The sequence below is a fragment of the Glycine max genome, chromosome 8, assembly GCF_000004515.6.
Source record: "Glycine max cultivar Williams 82 chromosome 8, Glycine_max_v4.0, whole genome shotgun sequence".
Taxonomy (NCBI): domain Eukaryota; kingdom Viridiplantae; phylum Streptophyta; class Magnoliopsida; order Fabales; family Fabaceae; genus Glycine; species Glycine max.
Genome location: NC_038244.2, coordinates 11,398,177 through 11,425,865, shown reverse-complemented (window position 1 = coordinate 11,425,865; position 27,689 = coordinate 11,398,177). Strand labels below are relative to the sequence as shown.

The 27,689-nt window shown below is 36.4% G+C and overlaps 1 protein-coding gene across 1 annotated transcript in view; it reads left to right on the top strand.

Moving 5' to 3' along the window:
- Positions 1–27,689, top strand: part of LOC100803721 (guanine nucleotide exchange factor SPIKE 1) — a 33,358-nt gene that overhangs the window by 3,080 nt on the left and 2,589 nt on the right. The window contains exons 8-28 of the mRNA XM_006585268.4: positions 3,051–3,362; positions 3,982–4,257; positions 4,924–5,091; positions 5,171–5,368; positions 5,487–5,530; positions 13,272–13,341; positions 13,831–13,992; positions 16,071–16,178; positions 16,610–16,647; positions 17,540–17,684; positions 19,095–19,221; positions 20,637–20,830; positions 23,057–23,187; positions 23,571–23,646; positions 23,764–23,874; positions 24,941–25,123; positions 25,312–25,455; positions 25,635–25,808; positions 26,077–26,424; positions 26,528–26,860; positions 27,373–27,558. Coding sequence (XP_006585331.1) covers positions 3,051–3,362; positions 3,982–4,257; positions 4,924–5,091; positions 5,171–5,368; positions 5,487–5,530; positions 13,272–13,341; positions 13,831–13,992; positions 16,071–16,178; positions 16,610–16,647; positions 17,540–17,684; positions 19,095–19,221; positions 20,637–20,830; positions 23,057–23,187; positions 23,571–23,646; positions 23,764–23,874; positions 24,941–25,123; positions 25,312–25,455; positions 25,635–25,808; positions 26,077–26,424; positions 26,528–26,860; positions 27,373–27,558 — 3,528 coding nt within the window. The remainder of the gene's footprint in view (positions 1–3,050; positions 3,363–3,981; positions 4,258–4,923; positions 5,092–5,170; positions 5,369–5,486; positions 5,531–13,271; positions 13,342–13,830; positions 13,993–16,070; positions 16,179–16,609; positions 16,648–17,539; positions 17,685–19,094; positions 19,222–20,636; positions 20,831–23,056; positions 23,188–23,570; positions 23,647–23,763; positions 23,875–24,940; positions 25,124–25,311; positions 25,456–25,634; positions 25,809–26,076; positions 26,425–26,527; positions 26,861–27,372; positions 27,559–27,689) is intronic.

Here is a 27,689-nt window from a genome sequence, read left to right as displayed (position 1 = left end):
TATGTATTGGCATTTTTCTTCCTTTGTTGTTGTTGTTTAGCCAAGAATTTGAGCTGCTGTTCCGCTATTACATGTGTACATACAGTATATGGGAGCACCTTTTGTCCATAAGATGGGCATGTCATCTATTTATTAACAAATTATTGGTTCTAGCTTAATGGTAACAAAGATGGGCGGTGGTTACTTTCTTTAAAAGAAAAGCTTGAGCTTTAATCGTTACAAAGTCTATACTTACTGCTTAATATTAAGCCCAAGTCTTTTTAATTTGTTGCATTGTCCCAAATTGGACTGCATTTTGTTGACCAATCTTTTCAACAATGCCATCCATTATAAAAGATTATTTAGCTGTTATTTATATGTGAGATGTATCAATAGGCTTCAAAAAGACTGTTCTCTTAGGTTAGTTTGGATATTTAATGGGGAACGAAATAGAATAAAAATTCCAGTCCCCATTGTTTGGATACTTTATGATGGAACATGGTAACAGTTATTGCATGAACTTATTATTCTTATTTCACTTGATGCTTTTTCCTGGTCCCTTTCTTCAAATTTGTGTATTCATTTTTGTGCATCTCTACCCAGTTAACTTGTTGAAAAGTTGAGCTGAGTAAGCAATGAGTTTGAAGTGGGTGGCCCCTATTGCAAAAAGCAACTAACAATAAATTGGGATTCGGGATTTATCATCCCTCTATTTTGTGTCATTGAATGTGGGTATTTAGGAATAATTTGTGAAACAATGGGGGGAATAAAAAAATGGTCAACTCAATAGTCTAAAAAAATTCCTTCAAGGAAGATTTATTGCAAAGATGAAAGAGAGGGCATACTTATGAGAGAATGGCCTAGTTTGTAGATGCTGGATGTCTTCAACTTTGGGAGGAAGAAGCATACACTTGCAGAGGGAGGAAGACACAAAGTAAAGGATTAACTTCTTTACAAACAAATAAAACGATCAAAAGTGCTGATTCCATCCCATACCCCCATCAATTGGGGTGGGGGGTTCAGAATGGGGGTCTTTGATGCATTGCAATTTAAGTACAGGGTTTTTATTGTGTGCCATGGAGGCATGCACACTGGATAAGAAGATAAAGTTAGGAAGTTTATATTGTGAAAGAAAGTATTTATTATATCTAAACATAAGCAATTCATTTCGTGATTTTTTAAGTTATTTCAAGCATTTAATAGGTTATGTTTGAATGGGCACGTGATAGACAATCCCATTTATACTATCCAAACAAAGGTGCACTTTAAAACTTGATTTCATTCTTCTCCATTCCCCTATCCATTAATGCAAACAAAGCCTTAGAGCTGTTCACTAAGTAGTTTAATATGGTCTTCCTTTCCTTAATATTCTTCCATCTACCAATCATGATGTTGCATTCCGTTTTCTTCCAATAAGCTATATTTTCTTCAATAGCCTCCATGGTCAAATTCATTTGTTGATTCTAATATTTGACTCTAATCTCAGGATAGGATGGTGGCTTAAATCCTGTGCCATCACTGCCATGTCTTGCAACCAATTCCAAGATGTCATAGAATTCATCACGTCTTGTCACATTGAATGGTATGGCATGGCATTGTAGAAAAAAAGAACCAATTTCTTGACATGCTTCCTCAGTCAAATTCTTCTTAAAAATGTAATTCGTTATGGATTGGGTGCTTACTCTGCTTTTTTTAAAAGTAGTTCTAGAACATTGTACCACATCATTCCCTTCTCTTTTTTCACCAAATTTATATGCACATCATTGGTGCTGGATTTCTTGATTAATCTCTCTTGCAACGGCGATGCAATTGCTCACATTTCTGTCTTCACTTCATCAGTAACAAATTTGCATGCTACAACCTCCTTTGTGTCCAAACCCTATGGCCTATGATGCTTCATGATTGTAATGCTGTATTTAATTTTTTTTTCCTTGCATCTCCGTCCATTGAAATATGCTTCCACCTCCTATGTCCAATTGGATTCTTATGCATTTAAGGACCCTCACTCACAGCATCACCTGGGTTGCTACCAGCAGCAGCTGCACTAGCACTCTGTTAACCCCAAGCACCAAAACATAGAGGGCAAGAGAAGCAACAAGTAAAACAAAGAAGAAAAACCCAATTTGAATCAGCATAATAGCATAAGCATTAGATTGTGCAGTAAAATCTCGTAATTTGATTGAATGAAAAGCAGCTGAACCAGCACCCATAGAAGATAATATAACGGGCAGATCAGGAAGCGCCTAGTAGAAACAGAAAAAGACAAGGTTGAACTTGAAGATGATGCAGATTGGAACAAGAAGACACAAGTCGGAATGGAGGAAGAAATAGGGCTTGGATTCTTTTAAGTGGATCTTCAAAATTGGTTAAGTTCCCTTTTTTTCTTCCATTAGTGGGCCTTCTGATCAGCAGTGGATCAACCAATCACACTAGAACAAGTTTACATAGGTGATTGCGATCAATGGCATCTCCAGAATTGCGGACATGTCTGATTCACAAGTTAGATTTGGGGATCAGCACTTTATTTAGGCAAAACTGGGAAAAGGATAAGGAAAGGAGTGTAACGGGAGAGCAAGAGTGTGATTTGTCCTATGTGGGACTTGAAAGATGTAATGAAACCATATGCTTCTATAAGAAACACATTAAATAAGATAGTGAGCCTAGGCCCTTCAGCAGTTCAACTAGGCTTTCAACTAAGAACATTATTAAGCCTTTTTTTCTTTCTCTTCTTTCATCTTCTACTTCATTCATTTAGATTCTTTTTTGGGCTTGAACATTTCAAAAAATGAAGACACTTTTTTTTTAATTTTGAACAGGTGTTCATAGGATGTTGGTTACAAGATTTTAAATTATTAGTTGAAAAGGGAGAAGCAGGGTGTAAATATGCATTTTCTGGCTTGGACGTTGGATTTTTTTTTTCTTTCTAGTAGTAAATAAGTTCTGTGAATTTTTTCTTGTTGACTGTGGATGCTTGCTTATTTTAGGTTATAATTTACAGGGTGACTGTTATTTGTTTGGGATGATACATTTTAGGAAATTGTTTAGGCTTTAACATTTACTTCACTTTACAGGTGCACTTGACTGAGAGAGAAAAGCAAAAACTGCAGGTGTGGTCTAAAATCATGCCTTACAAAGAGTCCTTTGCATGGACCATCGTATCATTATTTGATAGCAGTATTGGTGCAGCTTCAGTAGGGCCTGCTTCCCCTAGCAGCCCTCTTGCTCCTAGTATATCTGGTTCAAGTTCTCATGAAGGTGTTTTTGAGACTAGTGCAAAAATCTCTTTAGATGGAAAGCTGAGTTACTCTAATGGAAATTCAGTGGTAGTAGAGGTTTCAAACTTAAATAAAGTCAAAGAAAGCTATACTGAGGAATCACTTCAGGTGTGCGCTTCAGATTTCCTGATTTTGCTTTTGTTGTTAGTGGCTGAATTGAAGGAATAAAATTTCTGGCTTAAATTTGCTGTTATTTATAGCACTTTTAAGGTGATATTATTGACACTGGCAATTTACACGAGGCATTACATTGCAATAATTCTTTATGCAGTAAATATTTATTTATTGATTTTCCCCTCTTATATGGGTTTTTTTATTTATTGATTTATTGTTTTTGTTTATATGCACTATATTACAATCGTTCAGTGTGCTTTAAATATTTATTTATTGATTTTTTCTTCTTATTTGGGTTTTGTTTTCTGTTCCTCCATCTGATTGAATGTTAAATTGTGATTGCATTGTCCTTTGTGATCTAATGTTTGTTTTATTTAATATTAAATTCAACTTTGTTTTTAATTGGCATTATTGTTTGGGTTTCCAAATCAGAGAATCTGTGTTTGGTCTATATGACACTATGTTGTGCCACTTTTTACATTATCAAGTTTGAGCTTTGGGTAACTGCATTTCTCTTTTCTTGAGAAGACATTTATATGACTGCTATGATTAAAATAAATTAGTGTTTCATACTGATTTATTCTGTTGCTGGTATTTCTTGAAAAATATCTAGGATCCTAAACGTAAGGTGCACAAACCTGTCAAAGGTGTTTTGAGGCTGGAAATTGAAAAGCACCAGATTTCCCAGGCTGATTTGGAAAACATGTCAGAAAGTGGTAGTATAACCAATGATTCTGTTGACCAAGGGGATCGAATTGCGGATTCACTGTCTGGAAAGTACCCTAGTAATGGTTGTGATGATCCTCAGGGTAGCAACCTCAGGGTAGTATCTCCAGTTTTGGGAAATGGAGCAAATCAACATGGAAATTCAGATTTTAATGCCCATGATGTAAGTATTGTCTTTTGACATAGTTAACAGCCTTTAGTTAGTCAATGGAGTTAACTTTTTTAAAGGAATTAATAATAACAAATTTGATCTTAAAAGTGAATTTGTATCGCTGAGTTCGTGGTTGATATTTTCTTTTGACTTGGAGTCTTCGCAAGGAAGATAGTGGTAACTATGGATATTTTAGTGTATGATCATGAAAACAGCTTTATGGTGTACTTTATCAAAGTGTCAAGTTTTATCAATGTTGAGTAAATAAAGAGCATGTAACTCTTCCATTGTTATACCAAAATGCATTGTTAATAATGTGGGGTGCACATACTGGAATTGTGTTAAATTGGACATATCTGGTGCTATGGGTTCATTTTTTAATGGTTTATTTCTAATTAATGGTAGGAGAAAAGGAACTTGTGTATAATCTTGAACCACTTCGAGGAGGACCTAATTTTCAAAACCTTGGTGTTTCTTAATTGTCACTTCTCATGTTGATCACTTCATGAGGGATATTTGCATCTTGCTAGTCTATGTTGTATTTGGTTAATATAATAATGCCAAAAGTGCTTAATTTTGCTATGGTGGTAAAGATATTTTGTGATACTGTGGTTTTAAGTAATTCTATTTATACATGCTGTGCCTCTGCTAATGTGCTCTATATTGATTAACATATAGTTCCATGCTTTTGACTTCCGCACTACAACAAGAAACGAGCCTTTTTTGCAACTTTTTCACTGCCTGTATGTGTATCCGTTGACTGTAAGTTTGGGTAGGAAAAGGAATTTGTTTTTACGGGCTGAACTCAGGGAGGATGATGGTGATATTCGTAGGCAGCCATTGGAGGTAATGACCTTTATTTTTGTGTTCTTAAGGAAAGTCATTGTCCTATGCTTTCATCTTATGTGTGACTCAATCTGCCCAGGCAATATATCCTAGAGATCCAGGTCTCGATGCATCATTTCAAAAGTGGGGTCACACCCAAGTTGCTGTCGGAGCTAGGGTTGCTTGTTACCATGATGAAATCAAACTTTCCCTTCCTGCTATGTGGACACCAACGCACCACCTTCTATTTACTCTATTTCATGTTGATCTGCAAACAAAATTGGAAGCTCCAAAGCCAGTAAGTTTATTTTTGCTTTCCACCCAATTTATTGTTTTTTCATTCCTTCCTTTTACCGCTGCTGTCTGGGGTTGCATATTGATTGTTATGAATTGATTATGCTTCTTAATTTTTACAGGTGGTAATTGGATATGCAGCACTTCCTTTATCTTCCCATGCTCAGTATGTTTTCTTAATTTGATCTCTTTTCCTTTGGTTAGACTTTAATGTTTATTTTATTAATTAATGATAGTTCTTGGCCGGTTGCTGTTGCACAGTGAAACCAAAATGTACTTCTTACCATAGGAGTCTCAATTACAATTTTAATGACCACAATGTTGATGGCAAGGCTGGATCTAAAATTTGACATCTGATGAGTTTGAAAGCTTTTCTTCTTTTTGTACTTGTGTGGCATGCTGGTTATATTTCTTTTCTGATATTTTTATACATGACCAAATTAACTTATAGTTCAAATTGGCAATATGAAAAGTTGTTCAGCCTTTTGCATGTGTTCATGTACAATGAGTGAAGCATAAGTTACCTAATGTGCACAACCTTGGATATGAGGACTTAGATTGATCTGATGGCTTGAGGAGAATAATTCCTCAGCTCTTTATTTATAATGATCAGAATTGAATACAAGGGTTATTTCTTAATTGTAGGGATAATACAATCAGAATCAATTACATAAAAATAGTAACTAAGCAAGTGTAATCATGGTAGTCGAAATCATGTTTTGGAGCGTAAGTTCATATGTGTTTATGATCTTCTCTCCATCATCTGAGTTTGTTTGTTTTTTTTTTTTGCTCAGCAAAAATAATTATATATATCTAAAGAGTACCAGAGGTATGAAATATACATAGTGAGGTTGGGTGCACAGCTGGTTCCCAATGCTAACAGTTCATCAAGCACTTCTGGGAGACACTAAAACCTGATATCATTAGGTTTCTTGATGAATTCCATGCTAACGGTATCTTCCCTAAGGGTGGTAATGCCTCTTTTATCGCTCTAATACTCAAACTGAAAGATCCACAATCTCTCAACGACTTCAGACCTATCTCATTAATTGGCTGTGTCTATAAGATTGTGGCCAAGACACTTGCTAACAGATTGAAGTTGGTAATGCCGGATATCATAGACGAGAGACAATCTGCATTTATAACGGGTAGACACTTGCTGCACGGTGTATTGATAGCCAATGAAGTAGTGGAGGAGGCAAAAAGGAGCCAAAAGTCATGTCTAGTATTTAAAGTTGATTACGAAAAAACATATGACTCTGTTTCATGGAAGTTCTTATCACACATGATGAGCCGGTTGGGATTCTATTCTAAATGGATACAGTGGATCATGGGCTGCCTCACCTCAGCATCGGTCTCCATTCTGGTTAACGGCAGCCCTACTAATGAATTCACTCTGCAAAGAGGCCTTAGGCAAGGGGATCCCCTAGCTCCCTTGCTGTTTAACTTAGTTGTAGAAGGCTTAACAGGCTTGATGAGGGAAGCAGTGGATAAAAAGCTCTTCAACTTTTTAGTGGGCAAGAATAAGGAGCCAGTAAGCATACTACAGTATGCTGATGATACCATTTTCTTCGGGGAGGCTACGATGCAGAATGTGAAGGTCATAAAAATCATCCTCAGATGTTTTGAAATTACATCAGAGCTTAAAATCAACTTTGCAAATCTGACCAATGGAGGAGGGCAGCGGCTGAATTTTTGAATTGTAGTATGCAGTCTATGCCATTTTCATATCTCGGTATACCAATTGGGACAAACCCAAGACATAGTGCGATCTGGGATCCTGTCATTAGGAAGTGTGAGACAAAACTAGCTAGATGGAAACACAAACACGTTTCCTTTGGAGGGAGAGTCACCTTGATCAATTCAGACCTAACAGCGCTTCCAATTTATTTTCTTTCTTTTTTAGGATACCTAGCAAAGTTATTGACAAGCTGATCAACATACAACTTAGATTTTTATGGGGTGAGGGTTTGGAACAAAAGAAGATTGCCTGGGTCAGTTGGGCAATGGTGTGTCTTCCAAAAGACTAAAGGTGGCCTCAGCATAAAAGATTTATGGGTATTTAATACAGCGTTGCTAGCAAAGTGGAGGTGGGTGCTGTTTCACAATCATGGGGAGATGTGTACCAGAATACTCACTTCCAAGTATGGCGGTTGGAGATCCCTTGACGATGCAAGAAGGAGTAGATATTTTTCTCCTTGGTGGAAGGATCTCATGCAGATTAATCAACAGCAGCCAACAGATGTAATTAAAAATCAGATAGAATGGAAGGGTGGGACGCGGAGATAAATTCAGATTTCGGGAGGATACTTGGGCAGGTGATGGTAGACCACTAATGTCAAAATACTCAAGGCTGTACCAGATCTTAAACCAGCAGCAACAACTCATCAGCTGTGTGGGGAGTCAAAAAGATGCAGGGTGGGAGTGGAACTTTAGTTGGAGGAGATCCCTTTTTGAAAACGAAATTGGTATGGCTGCAGAATTTCTTGAGGAGTTAGCACATGTAACAATTCATCAAAACAGGGCAGACTCATGGATATGGAAGGCTGATTCGAGTGGGAACTACTCAACGAAAACTGTATACCAATTACTGGTGGGAGCAATAAGGGGGGTTATTGAAGATCGGACCTTTGTGGAGTTATGGAATCTTAAGATCGGTTGCCAACTAGGACCAATTTGAGAAGTAGACAAGTGGAGATAAATGATTCAAGGTGCCCATTGTGCAACAGCCTGGACGAGGATGCAGCCCACTCATTCTTCCACTGCAATAAAACCCTACCTTTATGGTGAGAATCTTTGTCTTGGGTGAATTCCCACAAAGTCCAAAAGATCATTTTTTGCAACATGTTAACGGGTCTGCTGCTGAAATCAAAGGTAGAAGATGGAAGTGCTGGTGGGTAGTGCTAACATGGACCATTTGGAGGCATCGAAATGGGGTAGTTTTTGAAAACCAATCTTTTGATGGGAGCAAAGTGATGGATGATGCAATATTCTTACTATGGTCATGGCTTAAGGCTATGGAGAAGGATTTCACGCTGCACTTCTGTCACTGGTCCTCCTATCTCAAAGAAGCTTTCTATAATTAGGGAATGATGATAGATGCAGGATTTTCAATAACTTGTGCAGGGCATTTGTAATTTCTACTATGGGTTTAGTCAGGTTCTTAGTATTTGTTGTCTAGCATTCAAAACCTGATGCATACCCATCCTCTATATGTATTTAAGTACCTATGGTACTAATCTATAATATATCTCTTATTTTTGCTGAGAAAAAAAAAACAAAGATTTCGAATGTCCTACAATTACATATTAATCCTTGCAGCTGCCATCCTTTCCTAATTACCCAAAAGCATCTCTCAAATGAGTTGACCAATAGTTAAAATGCATTCCAAAATCTTTCTCCATGTCTTTAAGCCATGATCAGATTAGTAGTACTGCATCATCCAACACTTTATTGCCATTGAAAGATTGGTTTTTAAAAACTATCCCATTTCTATGCTGTCATATGGTCCATGTTAATGCCACCAACCAGCACTTCCATCTAATATCTTTAATTCCATTAGTCGTCCCTCTAATGTGTTGTAAAAAATGGTCCTTCAGATTTCATGGGAAAACACCCACTGTATTCACCCATGACCGTGACTCCCACCATAAGGGGAGTGTTTTGCTGCAATTAAAGAATAGGTGAGCTGCGTCTTCCTCCATATTGTTGCTCAGTGGGCACAGCGTGTCATTGATCTCCACCTGTCTCCTTCTCAAGTTCACCTTCGTTGGTAGTCTTTGTCTAAAGAGCCTCCATGCAAACACTGCTGCTTTGGGTGGCATCTTAAGTTTCTACAGTTCCACAAAAGTCCCATCATCATTTTCCCTCCTTGTTGCTTTCGACAATATCTCTTATGCAGTTTTTGTTGTATAATTCCCACTCGGACCAGGCTTCCATACCCATGAATCTTCTCCATTTTGTTGTATTGTTAGCTGTTCTGATTCCTCTATAAATTCTGCAGCCATTGCAACTTCATTATCAAATAGGGTTCTCCTCCAGTTGAAGTTCCATTCCCAACCTGCTTCGTTATGACTCCCCATGAGGCTGATAGTTTTTTGTTGTTGGTTTGAAATCTGGTACAGATTATGATATTTTGCCATTAGTGGTCTGCCTTTAGCAGTCCATGTGTAATCCCAAAATCTGATCTTGTCTCCACGTCCCACCTTCCATTCTATTTGCTTTTTAAGTTCAATTGTCTCCTGTTGTTGATTGAGCAGCTTAAGATCCTTCCACCAGTGAGAATAATATGTGCTTCTTCTTTCATCGTCTAGGGATCTCCACCTACCATACTTTGAAAGCAAAATTCTGGTCTACATTTTCCCGTTTTTCTAAAATAATTCCCATCTCCACTTTCCAAGCAGCGCTGTGTTAAACGTCCAAAGATCCTTTATACCTAATCCTCCTTTCTCTTTTGGGAGACATACTGTTTCCCAATTGACCCACACAATCTTCCTTTGCTCCATTCCTTCACCCCATAGGAATCTGCGTTGAATGTTGGCCAGCTTCTCTACTATTTTGTTGGGGATCCTGAAAAATGAAAAGAAGTAAATTGGAAGCGCTGTTAGGACTGCATTTATAAGTGTGACTCTCCCTCCAAAAGATATGTGTCTTTGTTTCCATTTAGCTAGTTTTGTCTCACACTTTCTAATGATAGGATCCCACGTCTTGCTACATCTTGGATTTGACCCAATTGGGATTCCAAGATAGGAAAAAGGCATGGACAACGTGCTGCAATTTAAGAACTCAGCAGCCTCCTTCCCCCATTGGTCAGATTTCCAAATTGCCCCAAATCGGCTCTTTGCAAAATTGATTTTGAGTCCTGACATTAATTCAAAACATCTGAGAATCACTTTTATAGCCTTCACATTTTCCATGGTGGCCTCCCCGAAGAAAATGGTGTCATCAGCATATTGTAAAATAATGACTGGCTCCTTGTTTTCCCCCACTAGGAAACTGCTAAAACGCTTTTTGTCCAACTTCTCTCATCAAGACGGTTAGACCTTCAACAGCAATATTAAACAGCAAGGGCGCTTGGGGATCCCCTTGCCTGAGGCCTCTTTGTGGAATAAATTGGTTAGTGGGGCTTCCATTAACCAAAATAGACACCGATGCTGAATGAAGACAGCCCCTAATCCACTGTATCCATTTGGGGCAAAATCCCAATCTCCTCATCATGTATGTTAGGAACTCCCATGAGATAGAATCGTAGGCTTTCTCGTAGTCAACTTTAAACACCAAGCAAGGTTTTTTCCGCCTTTTTGCCTCCTCCACTACTTCATTAGCTATCAATACACCATGCAACATATGCCTTCCCCTTATGAATGCTGTTTGTCTCTCATCTCTGAGTTTGTGTTGCATCTGGCTTGCAATTTGGGCGGATTGCACTGTATCGCTGTTGAAGATTGAGACTTGTGGCGCTTTTTAACAAAGTTTGTTTCTAGGTTATTTGCCGATAGGGTTTGCGACCTGGTATTTTAACCTGAATTGCTTTAGGCCAAGAAACCTAATTACTTAAGCCCAATTTCTATTCCCTCTGCGTCCAAATAATACCGTGCCCCCTTTTCACCCAAAAAATGAAAACTACCGCACTTCCTTTCCCTATAAACAAAAAATTACCGTGCCCCTTAATCCCCTCTTTGTTCTCTTTCACTCACGAAATTATCTTTCTCCTGCTCTGTTTGTATGGACTGCACCCGAGACATTCTTCTCTCATCTCTGTGATTTTGTTTGCAGCACACGCACACCATCTTTGTTATTCTGTTTGCAGTGCTTGCACGCCATTTGTGTGATTTTGTTTGCAGCAGATGCATTCCTTCTTCGTTTATCTGTCTTTTAAGTGTGATATAGTGATTTATGTTACTTTTTTTTTATCAGCAAAGATAGATATTTATATATAAATAACTGAGTACCAGAAGTACTAAAGTACAAATGTTTGATTGGCCATGCTAATGGTTCCAAATCAGACTAAATGGAGTCTAGGTTGGAGCCATAGGCAGGCCACAACATGGTATTAAAAGCTACTGCTAATCTATGTTTTTGTTATTTACTGGTACATAAACCCTGCTCTAAGGTTACTAGACCATTGATTAAAATGCATTGAAAAATCCTTCTCCAAATTCCTCAGCCATGTCCACAATAGGAAAGCTGCCTCATCAATCAATTTGTTGCTATCGAAGGATTCATTGGAAAATATCATCTTATTCCTTCGCTGCCAAATAGTCCAAGTCACAGCCAACCACCAATATTTCCATCTAGTTGCCCAAATCCCATCAACCCCCATCGATCCATGTTGCAGAAAATGCTGCCTTGGGTCTTTCGGGAAAGCTCCAGAATTATTTACCCAAGATAATGTTTCCCACCAAATAGGGATGATTCTACTGCAGTGGAAAAACAAGTGTCCTACTTCCTCTTCCATACTTCTGCAAAATGGACAGCTCCTATCCATGACCTCTATTTGTCTCTTGTGAAGGTTTACTTTAGTAGGCAACCTATCTCTAAGTAGCCTCCAAGCAAACATTGCAAATTTGATTGGCACCTTCAGCTTCCCCAGCTCCTCAAAAGCTCGATACTGGATCCCCTCAACTGCTGCCCCCCTCATTAGATTGTAGGCAGTTTGCGCCGTGTATTGCCCACTTGGATCTGCCTTACACACCCACTCATCTCTTCTATGTATCTGAATAGGCTTCCTTTTGATATCTTTTAGGAAATTAACAGCCATTGGTATCTCATTATCGAACAATGACCTCCTCCATGATAAGTTCCACTCCCACTCCGTTTCCTTATAGCCTCCCATCTGCTGGATTAATTGGTTTTGTTGGCACGAGATTAGAAACAATCTGGGGTATTTTGTTACCAGTGAGACGTCTTCATCTATCCACGCGTCCTCCCAGAATTTGATGCTGTCTCCACATATCATATTTACCCTCTTGGTTTCCTGGATACATATCATATTTACCCTCTTTTTTTTAACCAATCTCCTTATTGCTGCCCATTTCACCCCCTTCCCCAACTCTCTCACATTGTATTTGATAATGTTTATGAGTTATGGCTTCTATTCCCCACTTTCTCTGCCTCTTCCCTGTCTCTCTCCTCCATTGTCATAAATTTCTCCACCATCCTCCCCTGGTCTTCAACTCCAGTTGGCCCCAACTGTTTTGCTAATTCCCATATCTTTGTTGCTTTTTGCTTCTTATTTTCTCCTAAGCCTGTCTACTCCCCTAAGTCCTAGTCTGTTGTTTCTCCTCTACATCTTGCCCCTCCCGACATCTTGTCTCTTTCATATGCACATATATGATTTTATGTGCATATATGTGAATTTCATAAATTTTGTAGGATCTTACGATCCATGTTACGATCTCCTAATATACGATCCATACTCCCCTTCCCGATCTTGAGTAAGATCTCGATTTTGACTACCATGGTAATAATAACAGAAATATGGAAACAAAATCATAACTCAACTGAAATATGGAAACAGAATCATATCTGAACAGGTATTATTTACAATAGTAAAAACAGTCACCTATATTGTATTGGAAATCTTTACAATATCTTTTATGATAATACCTCTCTTGTAGGTCTGGTTTCACTCAAGATGATAATCAATATGTTGTCACCACTGTGATTCTTCATTTATGTTTTCGCCGCTTCCTATTTTCCTTTTCTATAGTAAGAACTAGTTATGTCTTTAAGACTTGGTGCATGTCTGGTTTTGTGTACTTTGGGGCCTAAAAGTTTTCTTTTCTTTCCCCCCAGTTTCCTAGAGAGCTTTTTAAGGAGAAGTTCCCCTAAAAAATTGTTATCAAATATGTACTTATACTCTTAACTTGGTATATGGCAGCTTATGCTTTTGTCGTTTTATACAGGCTGCGGTCAGAAATAAATCTTCCAATTATGAGAGAATTGGTTCCTCATTATCTCCAGGATGCAGGACGGGTATGTGTTTATTACTGTACACCTATACATGTTAATTAACTTTCATCTGTTGCTTTTTCTCCCTTTTCTCTTTGGGTAGTGTGACCCAATGGGTATGTTTGGATGGAGGACGGGAATGTTTACTTAAACTTTCCTCTTGTTTAAGAGTTTTATAAAAAGGAGAAGAAGATGAGAGATCTTCATTTAATTGTTCAAAACCTCTCCGCTCATAACGTTTGAAATTCCCACAATTTTAGAGGATATTAAATATTCAAAGACAGGGAACATAACTTATTAGGGTGCTGCTTAATGCATTAGTAAACTTATAATATAGTTGTCTAATTATTTTAAATTTGTTATGATGGTTACTGGTCTTGTGAATTGTAATGTGATGCATAATATTGTATTGTACTGCACTTGACTTTATGTGGCTCTGGATTGGTTTCTGTTATTATATTTGATCTTTGAACTTAAAGTCATTCTATAATTTGGTCTCTTATTTTACTATAGGAGAGATTGGATTATTTGGAAGATGGGAAAAGTGTCTTCAGATTGCGTTTGCGACTGTGTTCGTCTTTATACCCTATCAATGAACGTATTAGAGATTTCTTTCTTGAATATGACCGGCATACTCTTCGAACAAGTCCACCATGGGGTTCTGAACTTCTGGAGGTATCATTCTTGCCTAGCTTTGTTTTTTTTTTTTTTTTTTATAATGATTTTGGGTATTGTTGTTAATCTTATCATTTGTTTATTTTGGACTCGTGTAGATATCATTTTATATATGCTGAAGTTCACTGTTGGGGGTTGCTTTTTATTTCCATTCTTGAATGGGAGGGGTTATCATATATCTTTTTGACTCTGCATGTCTATGCATATTTGCGATGTGCTTGTCTTAGAATGTGGGTTTGGGCCTAACTCAACCCCAAAAGCTAGCTCATAGAGTGAGGGTTGTCCCTCACTTATATGTTCTATCTTTGCCTTATCTCTAGCTAATGTGGGACTTGAGTTTTTCCCAACAGCTTGATTATGATGTGTCATTTCCTTTTTTTTTTAATAAAAAAATAGTTTTCAGTTGTGCAAAAGTGAAAAATGGTGTCGGAAACCATAAGTTATCTCTCTGCTTTTCATCATTTTTCACACATATGTTGCTAAGTTGTATTTTTATAGTGAAATACATATCTGTTGCTTTTTTACAGCTCATCTGGGATACACTTATAGATTTGGCTTAAATTTCTTTGATAGGGTAATTAACGGAAAGAAAAAGAGTAAAAAAAAATATCAACTCTTGATGGTATCTCAATTCTCCACTGACCTGCTGTCAGGTGTTCAATAAATATAGCACCTTTCCAAACCTTCCTAATTACACAGGCATAAAATCTGTAAAGCACCCCTTTAATGGATTCTAAAAGCAGTCCAATAAAACAATGAAAAGATGAACATGACTTCCTATCACAAGTTAACGTTTCTCTCTCAGGTCAACCTCACCATCTGAGCATCAAATGTCCCAATGGAGAAGGGAAAAGAAAAAAGATAAATACACTGCCATGGTTTTATTGTCAATAAAAATATTTTATAGAATTGTCTTGTTTTGTTCCATTTGGTTCACCTATTTTTATGGAATGAAGTGCTATCACCTTTTACTATCCATGTTCTTTTTTTTTAAAAATATAATGAACCAAGCATAGGATGGGACTTGTGTTATGTTTTGTACTGTGCACACATCTATCATCTAACACGCCTTCTCACACCAAAGGGCTTAAAACTTGGACAATGCTCATGCCTACTCTTTATATGCTGAAATTCAACCCTTTCTTGCTATAATGGGGTTGGCAGCCACTTGGGGTATGTTCGGATTAAAGTTTCCAAACCTAAGTTTGAATTAAAAGTATGCTAGAAACTTAAGTTTGCTAAAAAAATGAGTTTACATAGTGCAATTTATGTTTGGATATTTTTTCCTCAAAAGTATGTTTGATGAAATAAAACTTGTTTGGATAATACTAATCAAAAGTACTTTTAAATGTGTAATTACTGAAAAGGATATGAAGTTTATAATGTAATATTGAATATAAACTAATAATTATATTGTTTTTTAGTGAAATAACATAATAAAATAAGGGAATGAATTAAGAAATATGCTCTAAATTATATATGCAACAATATTTCAGTCAAATAAAAGGAGTATTAATTTTCATTAAAAGAAGTTACTCAAATTCTCTTAAAAAAAGTTAATCAAATTACCTATGGATAATAAAAGAATGAAAAAAACAAGTGAGTCCCAGTGGTGGCAGCAAGCACTTCATTGCCCGTGATGACATTTTAATTGAAGAGTGGGTAAAATTGGAAGTTAATGTTTTGAATGGAAACTGAAGAATGAAAAACATGTCCTCAGCTGCTTTTGGCCGAAACCCAAGTTACACCAAAACGTAGGTACTGGAATTACTTTCAGGGGTATTCAAACATCTTTCCAAACTGAGTTTAGCCTTTCAAAAGTTTGTTTAAAGTGGACAAATGGAAATCCAAACATGCATTTGGTCATAGAGGTTCTATTATCATGTCAAAGACCAAGTCTTCATAATATATTGTGTAAATTATTTTGGAAAAGTTTTAGGTTTTAGTTATTTTGTAAACAAATTGTTGACTGTCTGATTTTGCATTCTTTTCTGCTTGTTTGTTTATATTGTATACATATTTTTTTTTGGATTTCTTTGTTCAAATGCTTAATTAAGATTCCCTTATTCTGGATACAGGCTATTAATAGTTTGAAGAATGTTGATTCCACTGCTTTACTTCAGTTTCTTCACCCAATTCTTAACATGCTACTTCATCTTATTGGCAATGGTGGAGAAACACTTCAGGTTTGCACATTAGTTAGTTCATTTTCTATCACATTTTTGAAATAAGTGCCTTGGAGCTGTAAAAGACTTGGAGAAAACTGAAAAGGTGTTTGTAAAATGTAGATGAATATTATTCAACCCAATCTGTGAAAGGTTACAACAGAGCCATATATACAGGACTGAACAAAGTCCTAACTAACCTAACAAACTGAGTGCTCAACTAATTATCAGTTAGTTGGAGATGGCAGCTGGCACACTACAAAGCTATGTCTACTGCTTTACATAGAAAATAAAATAAGAATTAAGAGCAGAGTAAAACTACTCTAATAAGCCGCATTTACTGTTATGTTTTTCCTTTACATTTTGGTGGTTTAATTTTCTATCTAGTCTCCTTTAATTGCACATGTGGTTTGCTTCTTACATTATAGTCACCTTTCTACTATTGTTTTCAGGTTGCTGCGTTTCGGGCCATGGTTAATATTGTAACCAGGTATGGCTTTTACCTATACTTGATCCAAGTTGGATAAAAATGTATTTGATGTTTGAAAACAAATTAAGAGGCTGTTTGGTTTGAAAAAAATGTGTCCTGTTTTTCACTGCTAACTGCATAAAATATTATCTTGTTTTCTGTTTTGTAAAGTTAATACATGAAACAGTGAAAAAAATAAAGAAAGTTGTTTTCCCTGTTTCCTTTATAAATCTTTGAAGTCAAAAACAAAATGAAAACAAGGTGACAATTTTGTAATTAAAGTGAAACATGAAAACATTTTCCCAAACCAACAGCCCTTAGTATTTTCATATATAAATCATTCATTTGTTTTAGGAGCACTTGCTCTTTGATTCTGTACTTAGAATTTAGGCTTAACTCATGCCTACAAAACCAGCTTGTAAGATGAGAATTGCCCAAAGGCTTGATAAGGGTGATCACAATTAAGGTGGCTTCCCAACAGAACATCTTTACTCTTTACTGTAGTACTTTATTTGTTATGAGCATTACCTGTGTTTGAAATTCTTAATTTGTACACACCTTTACTTATAGAGGTATTAAGAACTTCCAATTCAGTATCTTGATAAAAGATTCCTTTTTTTTTAAATTGTATGTTGTTAAAACCTCTTGGAAGGACACTCTAAATGGGAGATTTTGGGGCAACCAGGAAGTATACGTTGCTGTGTTATTACTTGTAGTTTCATGGTATTTGTGTCACATCCAATTAGTAAATAGGCATGCCAATCTGCCCGACTCTTGTAACCAGATATGCAAAATGGAAAATAAGAAGGGGTAATAGACATATGACTGATTTTGCAATTGTTGTCTGTTAAATCTTGTTGGAAATTTACTCTTGGAATTTAAAACTATGATTTGTAATGCGAGTTTAATGTAGGGTGCAGCAGGAATCAGTTGATGATGCTGAAAGGAATCATTTCCTAGTCAACTATGTTGATTGTGCCTTTGATGATTTTGGTGGTCGTCAACCGCCTGTATATCCTGGACTGTCCACTGTTTGGGGAAGCTTGGCACGAAGTAAGGTACTGGCAAGTTCATTATCATTTGTTTATTACTCTACCCCTTGTTTGTTGTAATAATGACAACCATCACTTCTGTCTTGTTTTTCATTATGCTTTAGAAATAAGCTATTTGTTCATGTGCATGCATATGCTAATTTGGTTTGTTAGGGCTTCAACTCCAAGTTCTCAAGTTTCCAGATATTGTTTTTATGCACCAAGCACTTAATATTATTTGGTTATAGAGGTTACTGTCAGGTCTGCTGTTTTCTGTATGTGCAGCTTCTCTTTTACAGGTTACATAATGTATATGTCCATCTTATCCTTTTTTGGTTCTTTACATTGAACCAAAGACTTTTGTTCTCCAACCAATAATTAACATTATTGGTGTAATCAGTTTATAACAGCTGTCACTGAAGATTTAGATTGTAGTCATAACCAAGAGAAAGAAGAGATTTGAATTATTATCTGAATTATCACACAAAAATCAGTAAATTCTTCCCAGTAAGTTGAATTTTGTTTATAACTATTTTTTCAAGAATGTCTTAAACTATGGATGAAGTGGCTGATAGGGACTTGGGTGTTATGGGGTGCCTAAGTCTCACGGTGAGTAGTATGGGATGCTTGGTGCAGTGCTTAAGTGGCTTGGTTCTCTCCCCTTGACAACTAACTTTTTAAGGGAGCGGCTTGGTTCTCTCCCATTGGTTCCTGGGTGCATATCATTGGTATTAGAGCTTGTTGCCTGTGTCTTGGAGAGAACTACCTGTGGAGGGGCTGACCTGAAAGGCAGACTTAAGCGTTGTAGAGTACAGCCACCGGGATGAAAACTCTTCAAAGGTGTTGCTATGATAGGGATGTGGTATGGCCCTGATTGTTTGAAAATTTATAAATGACATGATGTAGTTTTCTTTAGTAGTGACTCCGTGCAGCTTCAAGTCACACTACTCTCATGAGAGTGTGGTTACCCTAATGTACAAAAAAGTGGAAAATCTCTTCAAAGGGTACTGTAGCTGTATGGGGTACCTTAGTCCTACATTGAGTAGTATGAGATGCTTGGTGGAGTATTTAAGTTGCTTGGTTCTCCTCCCTTGACACAGCTAGCTTTTAAGGAAGGGTTCCCAAGTACATGGGTGCTTATTAGTGGCATGCATATAAATAAAATATTTAAATTACTGAGTTAGCCATCCCTAGCTTTCCTTTTCAACAATTAAACTAACCTTGCGTACATGATACACGTACTTTGTTACTGTTATATTCAAGATGTGCTTCCTAATTTTGACTTCCTTGTTTGTTTTACTTTTGGATTTTGGATGAATTTCATGCTATTGAGTGATATTAACAAACAAAACAAGTTAATTAGCATTAGCAGGATTTCTCAAATGTATGCTACTTTTCATCCTTCAGGTTAGTAAATAAAAAGGGTTTATTTTGCAGGCCAAAGGGTATCGTGTTGGACCTGTGTACGATGATGTTTTGGCTATGGCATGGTTTTTCCTGGAGCTAATTGTTAAATCAATGGCATTGGAGAAGACTCGTCTCTTTTATCACAGCCTTCCAATAGGTACCTTTAAAAGCTTATGATCTGATCATGCATGTCCTCTTACAAAATTTTAATCCTTTTCAATTCTCCACATAATTCATTAATATTTGCTATCCTGTTATGAAGAGTATTGGTATAATTAGAGCTGGGGAAATGAGCATAAGTTTATGGACTAGATCACTGAAACCTGGCTTTAAAAATTGTTTGGCTTTCTCATTGTCTGGATTGTTTGAAATTTAAAAGCAGTAAACCAGGCCAGACCTGTTTAGCACATGTATTAAATTGGTTAGGGTATGAAATATGTGTGTGTGTAGGAGTGTAACTTTATCAATTGTTACACCATTCAATAATTTTTAATCGGATGATTTTATGTCAAAACTTTGTTGGATAAGTTTCTTTCACAAAGATTATATTTACAAAATTTCTTTTAATTCAAAACTATTTGGTTCCTCATTCATGTACATTAAAATTAATGTAATATCTACTTTTAAAACATGTACCAATATGACTTGTTTGATCTTTTTATTGCTGTTCAATTTTGACAAAATTCGATAAAAACAATCAAGGTAATATAGTTATCATTCACTGGTTGGATCAATAAAATTCACATTCTATATAAAGTGATTTTTGGTGTAAGTTTCACCAATGTAATTTGATCCCTCATCCCTCTCTCTCTCTCTCTCTCATACATATATTTATATGAGAAAATATAAAAGTTTGGGTTTTAGGTATTTTTTCATAATTTCAAGCCTTTTATGCGAGGTGGGGTTTAGCTAGATGGATCAAATGTTGCACTGTGTTGTGTCAAAAACCAAATCTTTAGACATCCCATTTAGATTTAAGGCCTTTTTTAATAGTTTCACTTAGATTGGTCTTCCTCTACCTCTATCTATTTGGTCATCCTTCATCTGAGCATCTCTTCCTATGATCCCATTATGAAGCTTACATAAGTATTGATTTTGAGAATTAATATAATATATTTGTTTGGAATCACTTTTTTATTTTATTATACTTCTGTTTCCACTCTATATGTCCATATTTGTTTTTCTTGGCACCCTCTTGAGGTTAGCCAACCTTTGAAAACAGGGGTCTACATGTACCTGTCCAGCCATGTGTTTTGTGGGCCCATGGTCAAACACCTTTTCATAGTGCCTTTTGCCATAAAATGGACTTACCATAGAAAAGGGACCATCCTCATTTAACTTTAACAGTTACAGTTGTGCAAGTTAACAGTTTAGTACTATCTATACTTTGGTTGTCCCCATTACTGTTTGTGTATCTGATTCACTGGAGAAGTTGTCTTTAATTTTTTTTGGTTGTATTTGAAAGTAAAATTAATGACATCAAAATTTAGCACTGCACTACTTACTCTCGTAATTGGCTTAGATTCTGGCTTGAATTTTGATTTTATTCTTTCTTTCTTTTGTGTTGAAAAGGTGAAGATATCCCTCCAATGCAGTTGAAGGATGGGGTATTCAGATGTATATTGCAGTTGTATGATTGCCTTCTTACTGAGGTGCATGAGCGCTGTAAGAAGGGTTTAAGCCTGGCAAAACGCTTGAACAGTAGTTTGGCCTTCTTTTGTTATGATCTTCTATCCATTATTGAGCCACGGCAAATTTTTGAGTTGGTATGTTATTTATGCTTTTCCTCCATGTTTCTATATATTTGGATGCTATTTTAAGAATAGCTTATGCGTATCAACTATAAAACAAGACTTTCTATTTGTAACCACCAAATGATGTTTCTTTTTCTGTCGGTGTCTGTACACGGTCTTGAAATATTTAACTTATGCTAATTGCTAATTTACATGAAAGTTATTTGATTGTTTTATGGATCAATTAGTGTTTTTGACCATTGTTGTTAAAATCTCATGATTTGTGATTCGAATGGCACAAATTGGTTCAATTTTGTTTTTTTGGCAAACCAGCATATCTTGTTATGAATCAAAGATTGCTTTGGATCGTGTGATACATGCATGAATCAATGTGAGAAAGACTGTCCAGAATTTGTTATGGCCAACTGAAAGGTGAAGAAAAGACTGTTGTTGAAAATTAATATAAGGTGAATGATTGGAAGATACAGAAGATTTGTTAGAAAATCTGCTTCAGTCTTTTTTCAATAATAGTATAGTTATCGTGTAGTTTCTAAATTCCTTGATTGGGATGTTGTTAGATATTCAAGGTGAATGGGCTAGTTATCCTACTACTAGTAAATGATCTACCTTTGGAGTATTGTGTTCTTATTGGGGGTAACTTAATATCCTGAAAAGGGTTGCTAGATCATGTTCTGGAGTGCAATTTGCACATTACATCCACCAGTTTAAACTCATTTGACTAACAATTCTTTAAAGAATCTTCAACAAGAGAAAATCACATAATTAACACTTGTTTGTCATAACCAAGCTTTATTGCTTATCACCTCCATTCCTGTTTTCCATGAGATGACCGAGACCAAACACATTGAAATAGATTGACACTTTATTGTTGCAAATATCCTATTTGGGGACATCGATACCAATTTTGTGTAATATTTTTTTAAAGAATCTTCAACACGAGGAAATCACACAATTGACACTTGTTTGTGGGTTATGGGCTTAACTTAACTCCAAAAGCTAACTCATAGGGTGAGGTTGTTGCTCCTCACTTATATACTCTATCTTGGCCTTTAGTCGATGTGACACTTTGATTTTTTCCAATACTCCTTTCACGTCTAACACTTTTGGGCTTGGTGTCTGGATAATATGGTGGGTGACCCATTTAATGTGTCTAGGATAGACTCTAATACCATTTTAAAATATGGGTTATGAGCCTAACTCAATCCCAAAAACTAGCTCATAGGGTTAGGATTGTCCTTCACTTATATACTCTATCTTGATACTATCTCTAGTCAATGTGGGACTTGGGTGTTTCCCAATACACCCTTTCACGCTGAACACTTTTGGACTTGGTGCGTGAATAATATGGTGGGTCACCCGTTAATGGTTCTAGGATAGGTTTTTACTATCATCTTAAAATGTGGGTTATGGGCCTAACTCAACCCCAAAAGTTAGCTCATAGGGTGAGGGTTGCCCCTCACTTGTATACTCTATCTTGGCCTTATCTCTGGTTGATATGGGACTTGGGTTTTTTCCAACAGTGATAACCAATCTTTACTGCTTATAGCATTCATTGCTGTTTTCCATGAGTTTACCGAGCAGTGAGCAAATTGTAGTAGATTGACACTTTTATCATACTGAAGATCCTATTTTGAGACATCAATACTAATTGTCAATTCAAATGATCTACCAGTAGGTCTTTTTTACCAAATTATATAGAGGTCTTTTGATAAGCTATCTTTATTATAAGTTTGATTCATAGGAATTGTATGCTCCACAGCTTGAAGAAGAGTGCTAGGGATATGAATGTGCAAACAAGTTGATTGGAAGCACCAGTGAGGAGTGTAGATTGCATTTTTTTTAAACCCTGTGAAAAAGGGTAAAGGGTGACTAAGAAGGACATGAGAGGAAATTATTAAGAGGGATTTCATGGTGAATAATATCTGGTAAAGCTTTTGTTGTTGTGTTGCGGTCTAGTGGGTACTGTGTATCATGAAAATATAATAATTAGGATTCAGGAAAATTGTATCTTAGTATTTAGTATTATGTTCATTATATTAGTATCTTGTCTGTGGTATAGTTGAGACAATATACGGGTTATGCTTCTTTTTGTAAATTTTTTGATTGTGATATGGTTGCTTGTGCACGCTAAATCTTGTTTTGGTTGGAAGTGTTATCTCTTAAGTTTTGGTATTTTTTTCATGACTGCTTGCCATGCTTTGATTCTATGATTAATGCGAAGTTAATTGTCTACTGCAGGTATCATTATATCTTGACAAGTTCTCTGGTGTATGTCAATCAGTACTTCATGAATGCAAACTTACCTTTTTACAAATAATATGTGATCACGATCTTTTTGTGGAAATGCCTGGAAGGGACCCTTCTGATAGGTACTTCATCATGTTTTTATCTTTGGCACGGATATTAAGTTACAAATATCGTAATGTATGCAGTTAGATTTTTTAAATAAGTTTTAAACTACTATTTTGCATTATATACTTATCAATATTGTTTATTGATGATAACTGTTTTAGTTGACCTATGATAACCTATGTGATTGGACATGGTTTTCTTTTAATGACATGAAACTATGTTATACTTTATTGAACTGGAAGGTGCTAATAAGTAAAACTTATTGGAACAAATGGAATAACCTAGATTATGATTTATGACTTATGGTTTTTAATGTACTGGTGTAAGTGTGCCAGGGGAAACTCTGAAATTGTATATTTTCTATGAATCCCACATGTTTGACTGTATTCTATTTGTTTAGGAACTACCTTTCTTCTGTATTAATACAAGAACTCTTTGTTACTTTGGATCATGAAGATTTGTCTCTAAGAGAAAAGGTGAGTTTAGTTAGAATTGAGCAATCTTGATTTTTTTTCTGCCTGATCAAAGTTTTATCATTTCTGATTCATAATGTTTACCTTCGACGTTATCATTCTTGTCTATCCAATCTACAGGCAGCAAGAATCTTGGTAGTGCTCTTGTGCAAACATGAGTTTGATGTCAGATACCAGAAACCTGAAGATAAATTGTATATTGCTCAGCTATATTTCCCACTTGTTGGACAGGTGTGTAAAATTATTTAATTTTAATTTTTTGACATTATGTTAGGAAAGAGGACCGAAGCCTGCAAATTGTTAGGGAAGAGTATCAGAATCAGCCGCAGATTGATTCAAAACCATTTTTAGTATTTCATAGGAGGAAGAAAGCCCCAAAGGCCCAATAATAGAACTGTTAGGGAAGTTGAGACAGTTAAGTCAGTTAAGAGGATGGAAGATAAATAGACCCTCTCGAGGGTAGTTGAGGCAGTTAAATTTTTAGTTGAGTTTGACAGGGAAATTCCCTGTGTGAAAGGAGAGTGCTCCTTTGTTGAGAGTTGTTTGTAGTTGTCTGATATCAATGCAAATTACTCTTTCTCTCAGTTCCAGTCTATCAATATCTCTTCTGTTAGCTTAGATCTCTCAGCTTAGTTTCATCTAGTTAAAAGGATTCCTAACACATTATTTTAGTTGGAAATTTTCTGTGTGCCTGGAGTTTTGTGTTTCCTTGTTCTATCACTTTTCATGTGGATTTCTGTCTAATACTTGGGAAATCCCCCCTTGAGTTATTAGGCTCCATCCATTTCGAATAATATTATTGATATAGTAAACTTCCAGCCCCAGTCCCTTTACTTTCTTTTGATTTTGTTCCAACAAGTATCTATGTTGTGATTAGAGATATAGTAAACTTTCTCTTGATTCTAGACCTGCCAACAGTACTTGTCTTGTGTGATAGTAGTGAAGATTTGGTAGTATTTTTTATTAGGGATGTGTGGAACTGAAGCAAAATTGTGACTAGTGGGAACTATGTGATGTTTGGCACAGTTCTCAGAATTGGAGTAAACTGCAAAATAATATTTACCTATTTTTCCTAAAAAACAATATTTTTCACTAAATTGAAATGTAGCAGATGTTGGCCCATGCCCACCTATTGGAACTAATGCAAAGATAGGTGAATTGAATTAGAAGAGTTAATATTTGTTGCAATATCACATGGAAAATGAATGCGATCTTGAGTTTATGTAATCATGTTATCATTTTTTTAAACTATTCCTTGATGTCCAATTTCTGTAATGTATTTTGTTGGTCTTTTCAGATATTAGATGAAATGCCTGTTTTCTACAACCTCAATTCTGTTGAAAAGCGGGAAGTTTCAATTGTAATTTTGCAAATAGTTCGAAACCTTGATGATGCATCACTTGTCAAGGCATGGCAGCAAAGCATTGCTCGGACTAGATTGTTTTTCAAGCTCATGGAGGAATGCTTGCTTTTATTTGAGGTTACACTTTATGATGTGACTTGTCAGTCGCCATTTGTCTGAATCATGTGATTTATTGTGTTTAATTAATAGAAATTTTGATGTTGCTGAAAACTTGTGCTAATTTGGACAGCTAAGCTTTATTTGTGCCTTTAATCTTGTTATGTCAATTGTCATAGTTGTTCTCTTAACTTTGACTTGTTTTACAGCACAAAAAACATGCTGATGGCATGTTACTTGGCTCCAGCTCTCGCAACCCAGTAGGGGAGGCACCTGCTTCCCCAAAGTACTCTGACAGACTTTCTCCTGCAATCAACAATTATCTGTCTGAGGCCTCAAGGCAGGAAGTCAGGGTGAGCCAACTTCTGCAGAGTTAATTAGCTATTACTAGTGCAGTGCAGTGTTCTAATAAAATTTTCTGCTGTTTGATATCTTGTTACTGCTTGATTTGCTTCCTTATTTGGCTTAAGTACTGGATGTAGGTGACTGCATTTTGTGCATCTCAATCTCATGCCTTAAGTTTTTGTGGCAGCCTCAGGGAACACCAGATAATGGTTATTTATGGCAGAGAGTAAATTCCCAGTTAAGCTCCCCTAGCCAGCCATATTCCTTGAGAGAGGCTCTAGCTCAAGCACAGTCTTCCAGGATTGGAGCTTCTGCTCAAGCACTTCGAGAATCTTTACATCCACTTTTGAGGCAGAAATTGGTACACTTTTCCTTTAGTTAAAATATAATTTGTTTATGGGTCATGCTGTAAACTGCCATTGTTACTTTATTTTATGGGTCAAGGCTGCCTATGCTGTTGTGCACAATTCTCGAATTAATCTTCAGCTGCAATGACACCTGACCTAAACTTGGATATATTTGCTGTTACTTTGGAAGGAATTCCACCTGCTTGTTTGTGTTTCTTTTTTTGTATACTTTTGGTAACTGACACTCCAATTTCTATTGGTATGGACATGCATATGTTGTAGGAACTTTGGGAGGAAAATTTGAGTGCCTTTGTCAGTCTTCAGGTTTTGGAGGTGACTGAGAAATTCTCCATGATGGCAGCATCCCATAGCATTGCCACCGATTATGGAAAACTTGATTGCATAACTTCTGTGTTCATGAGCTTTTTATCCAGAAATCAGCCGTTGACTTTTTGGAAAGCATTTTTTCCTGTATTTAACAGTGTGTTTGATTTACATGGGGCAACTTTGATGGCAAGGGAAAATGATCGTTTTCTAAAGCAAGTCACTTTTCATCTCCTTCGGCTTGCAGTCTTCCGAAATGAAAACATCAGGCAAAGGGCAGTTGTTGGTCTTCAAATACTTGTGAGGGTATGTTTTCATCTATTTAAATTTTAAATTTTAGAAGTTTTTACTTTGGTTGGTTTCATATCATATTAATCAATTCTTGGTTTTGGTTCTACAATTTGTGCAGAGTTCATTTCATTACTTTATGCAGACAGCTAGATTGAGAGTCATGTTGATTATCACATTATCAGAGCTAATGTCTGATGTGCAAGTGACTCAGATGAGATCTGATGGAAGCTTAGAAGAAAGTGGTGAAGCACGGAGACTTAGGAAGTCTTTAGATGAAATGAAGGATGAAACTAAAAATGCTTACTTGTTGAAGGAGTGTGGATTACCTGAGAATGCTCTTGTGATCGTACCCGAAAAAATGACAGAGAATAGATGGTCCTGGTCTGAGGTGAAATATCTCTCTGACAGCCTTCTTTTGGCCCTTGATGGCAGCTTGGAGCATGCACTATTGGTGAGTTTAATTATTTATGCATCATTATAGGCTTTGATTGCAGTGAGATCAATTATACAGTCATTTCTATTTACTCTGGAATAACCAATTTGGACTATGCTTTATGCTATATATGCCGGGGCTAGATTCACTATTACAAATACCGAGTCCACTCTTTCTCTGATATTTTACGGTATAATGTTTTCATTTGTGATGCAAGATGATCAACATATAAGTTCTTTTTCTTGTACTAAATGTCAATTTATCCTACGTGTTTCTCTATGTTTGATTGGGTTAGCCAACTGTTGATGTTACATGTCATTATTCCCAAATCTCAGCATAATCTGGAGTTACATGTCCCTTTGCCTCCTTTTTTTTAACATTTCTCTCTCTCTCTCTCTCTCTCTCTCTCTCTCTCTCAAGATGAAGTGGAAGAACTTGCCCATTTTGAATGCTTATCTGTTCATGGCTTAGTTCCTGACTGCTACTTGTTTATTGGGCTTCAGTTTAAATAAGTTTAATCTCTGTTTCAGGCCCCCATGATGACTATGGATAGATATGCTGCTGCTGAAAGCTTTTATAAACTGGCCATGGCATTTGCCCCAGTCCCTGATCTTCACATAATGTGGTTGCTTCATCTTTGTGATGCACATCAGGAAATGCAGTCATGGGCAGAAGCTGCTCAGTGTGCTGTTGCTGTTGCTGGTGTTGTAATGCAGGTAAAGACACAATTTGTTTATACATAAGCTATGCAACCTAAGGATACATGAATTATTGTGATGGGCATATTTCAGATAAATTATTAATGCCAAGGTGATCTATAAATATTGATGTTTTATTTTTATCATGA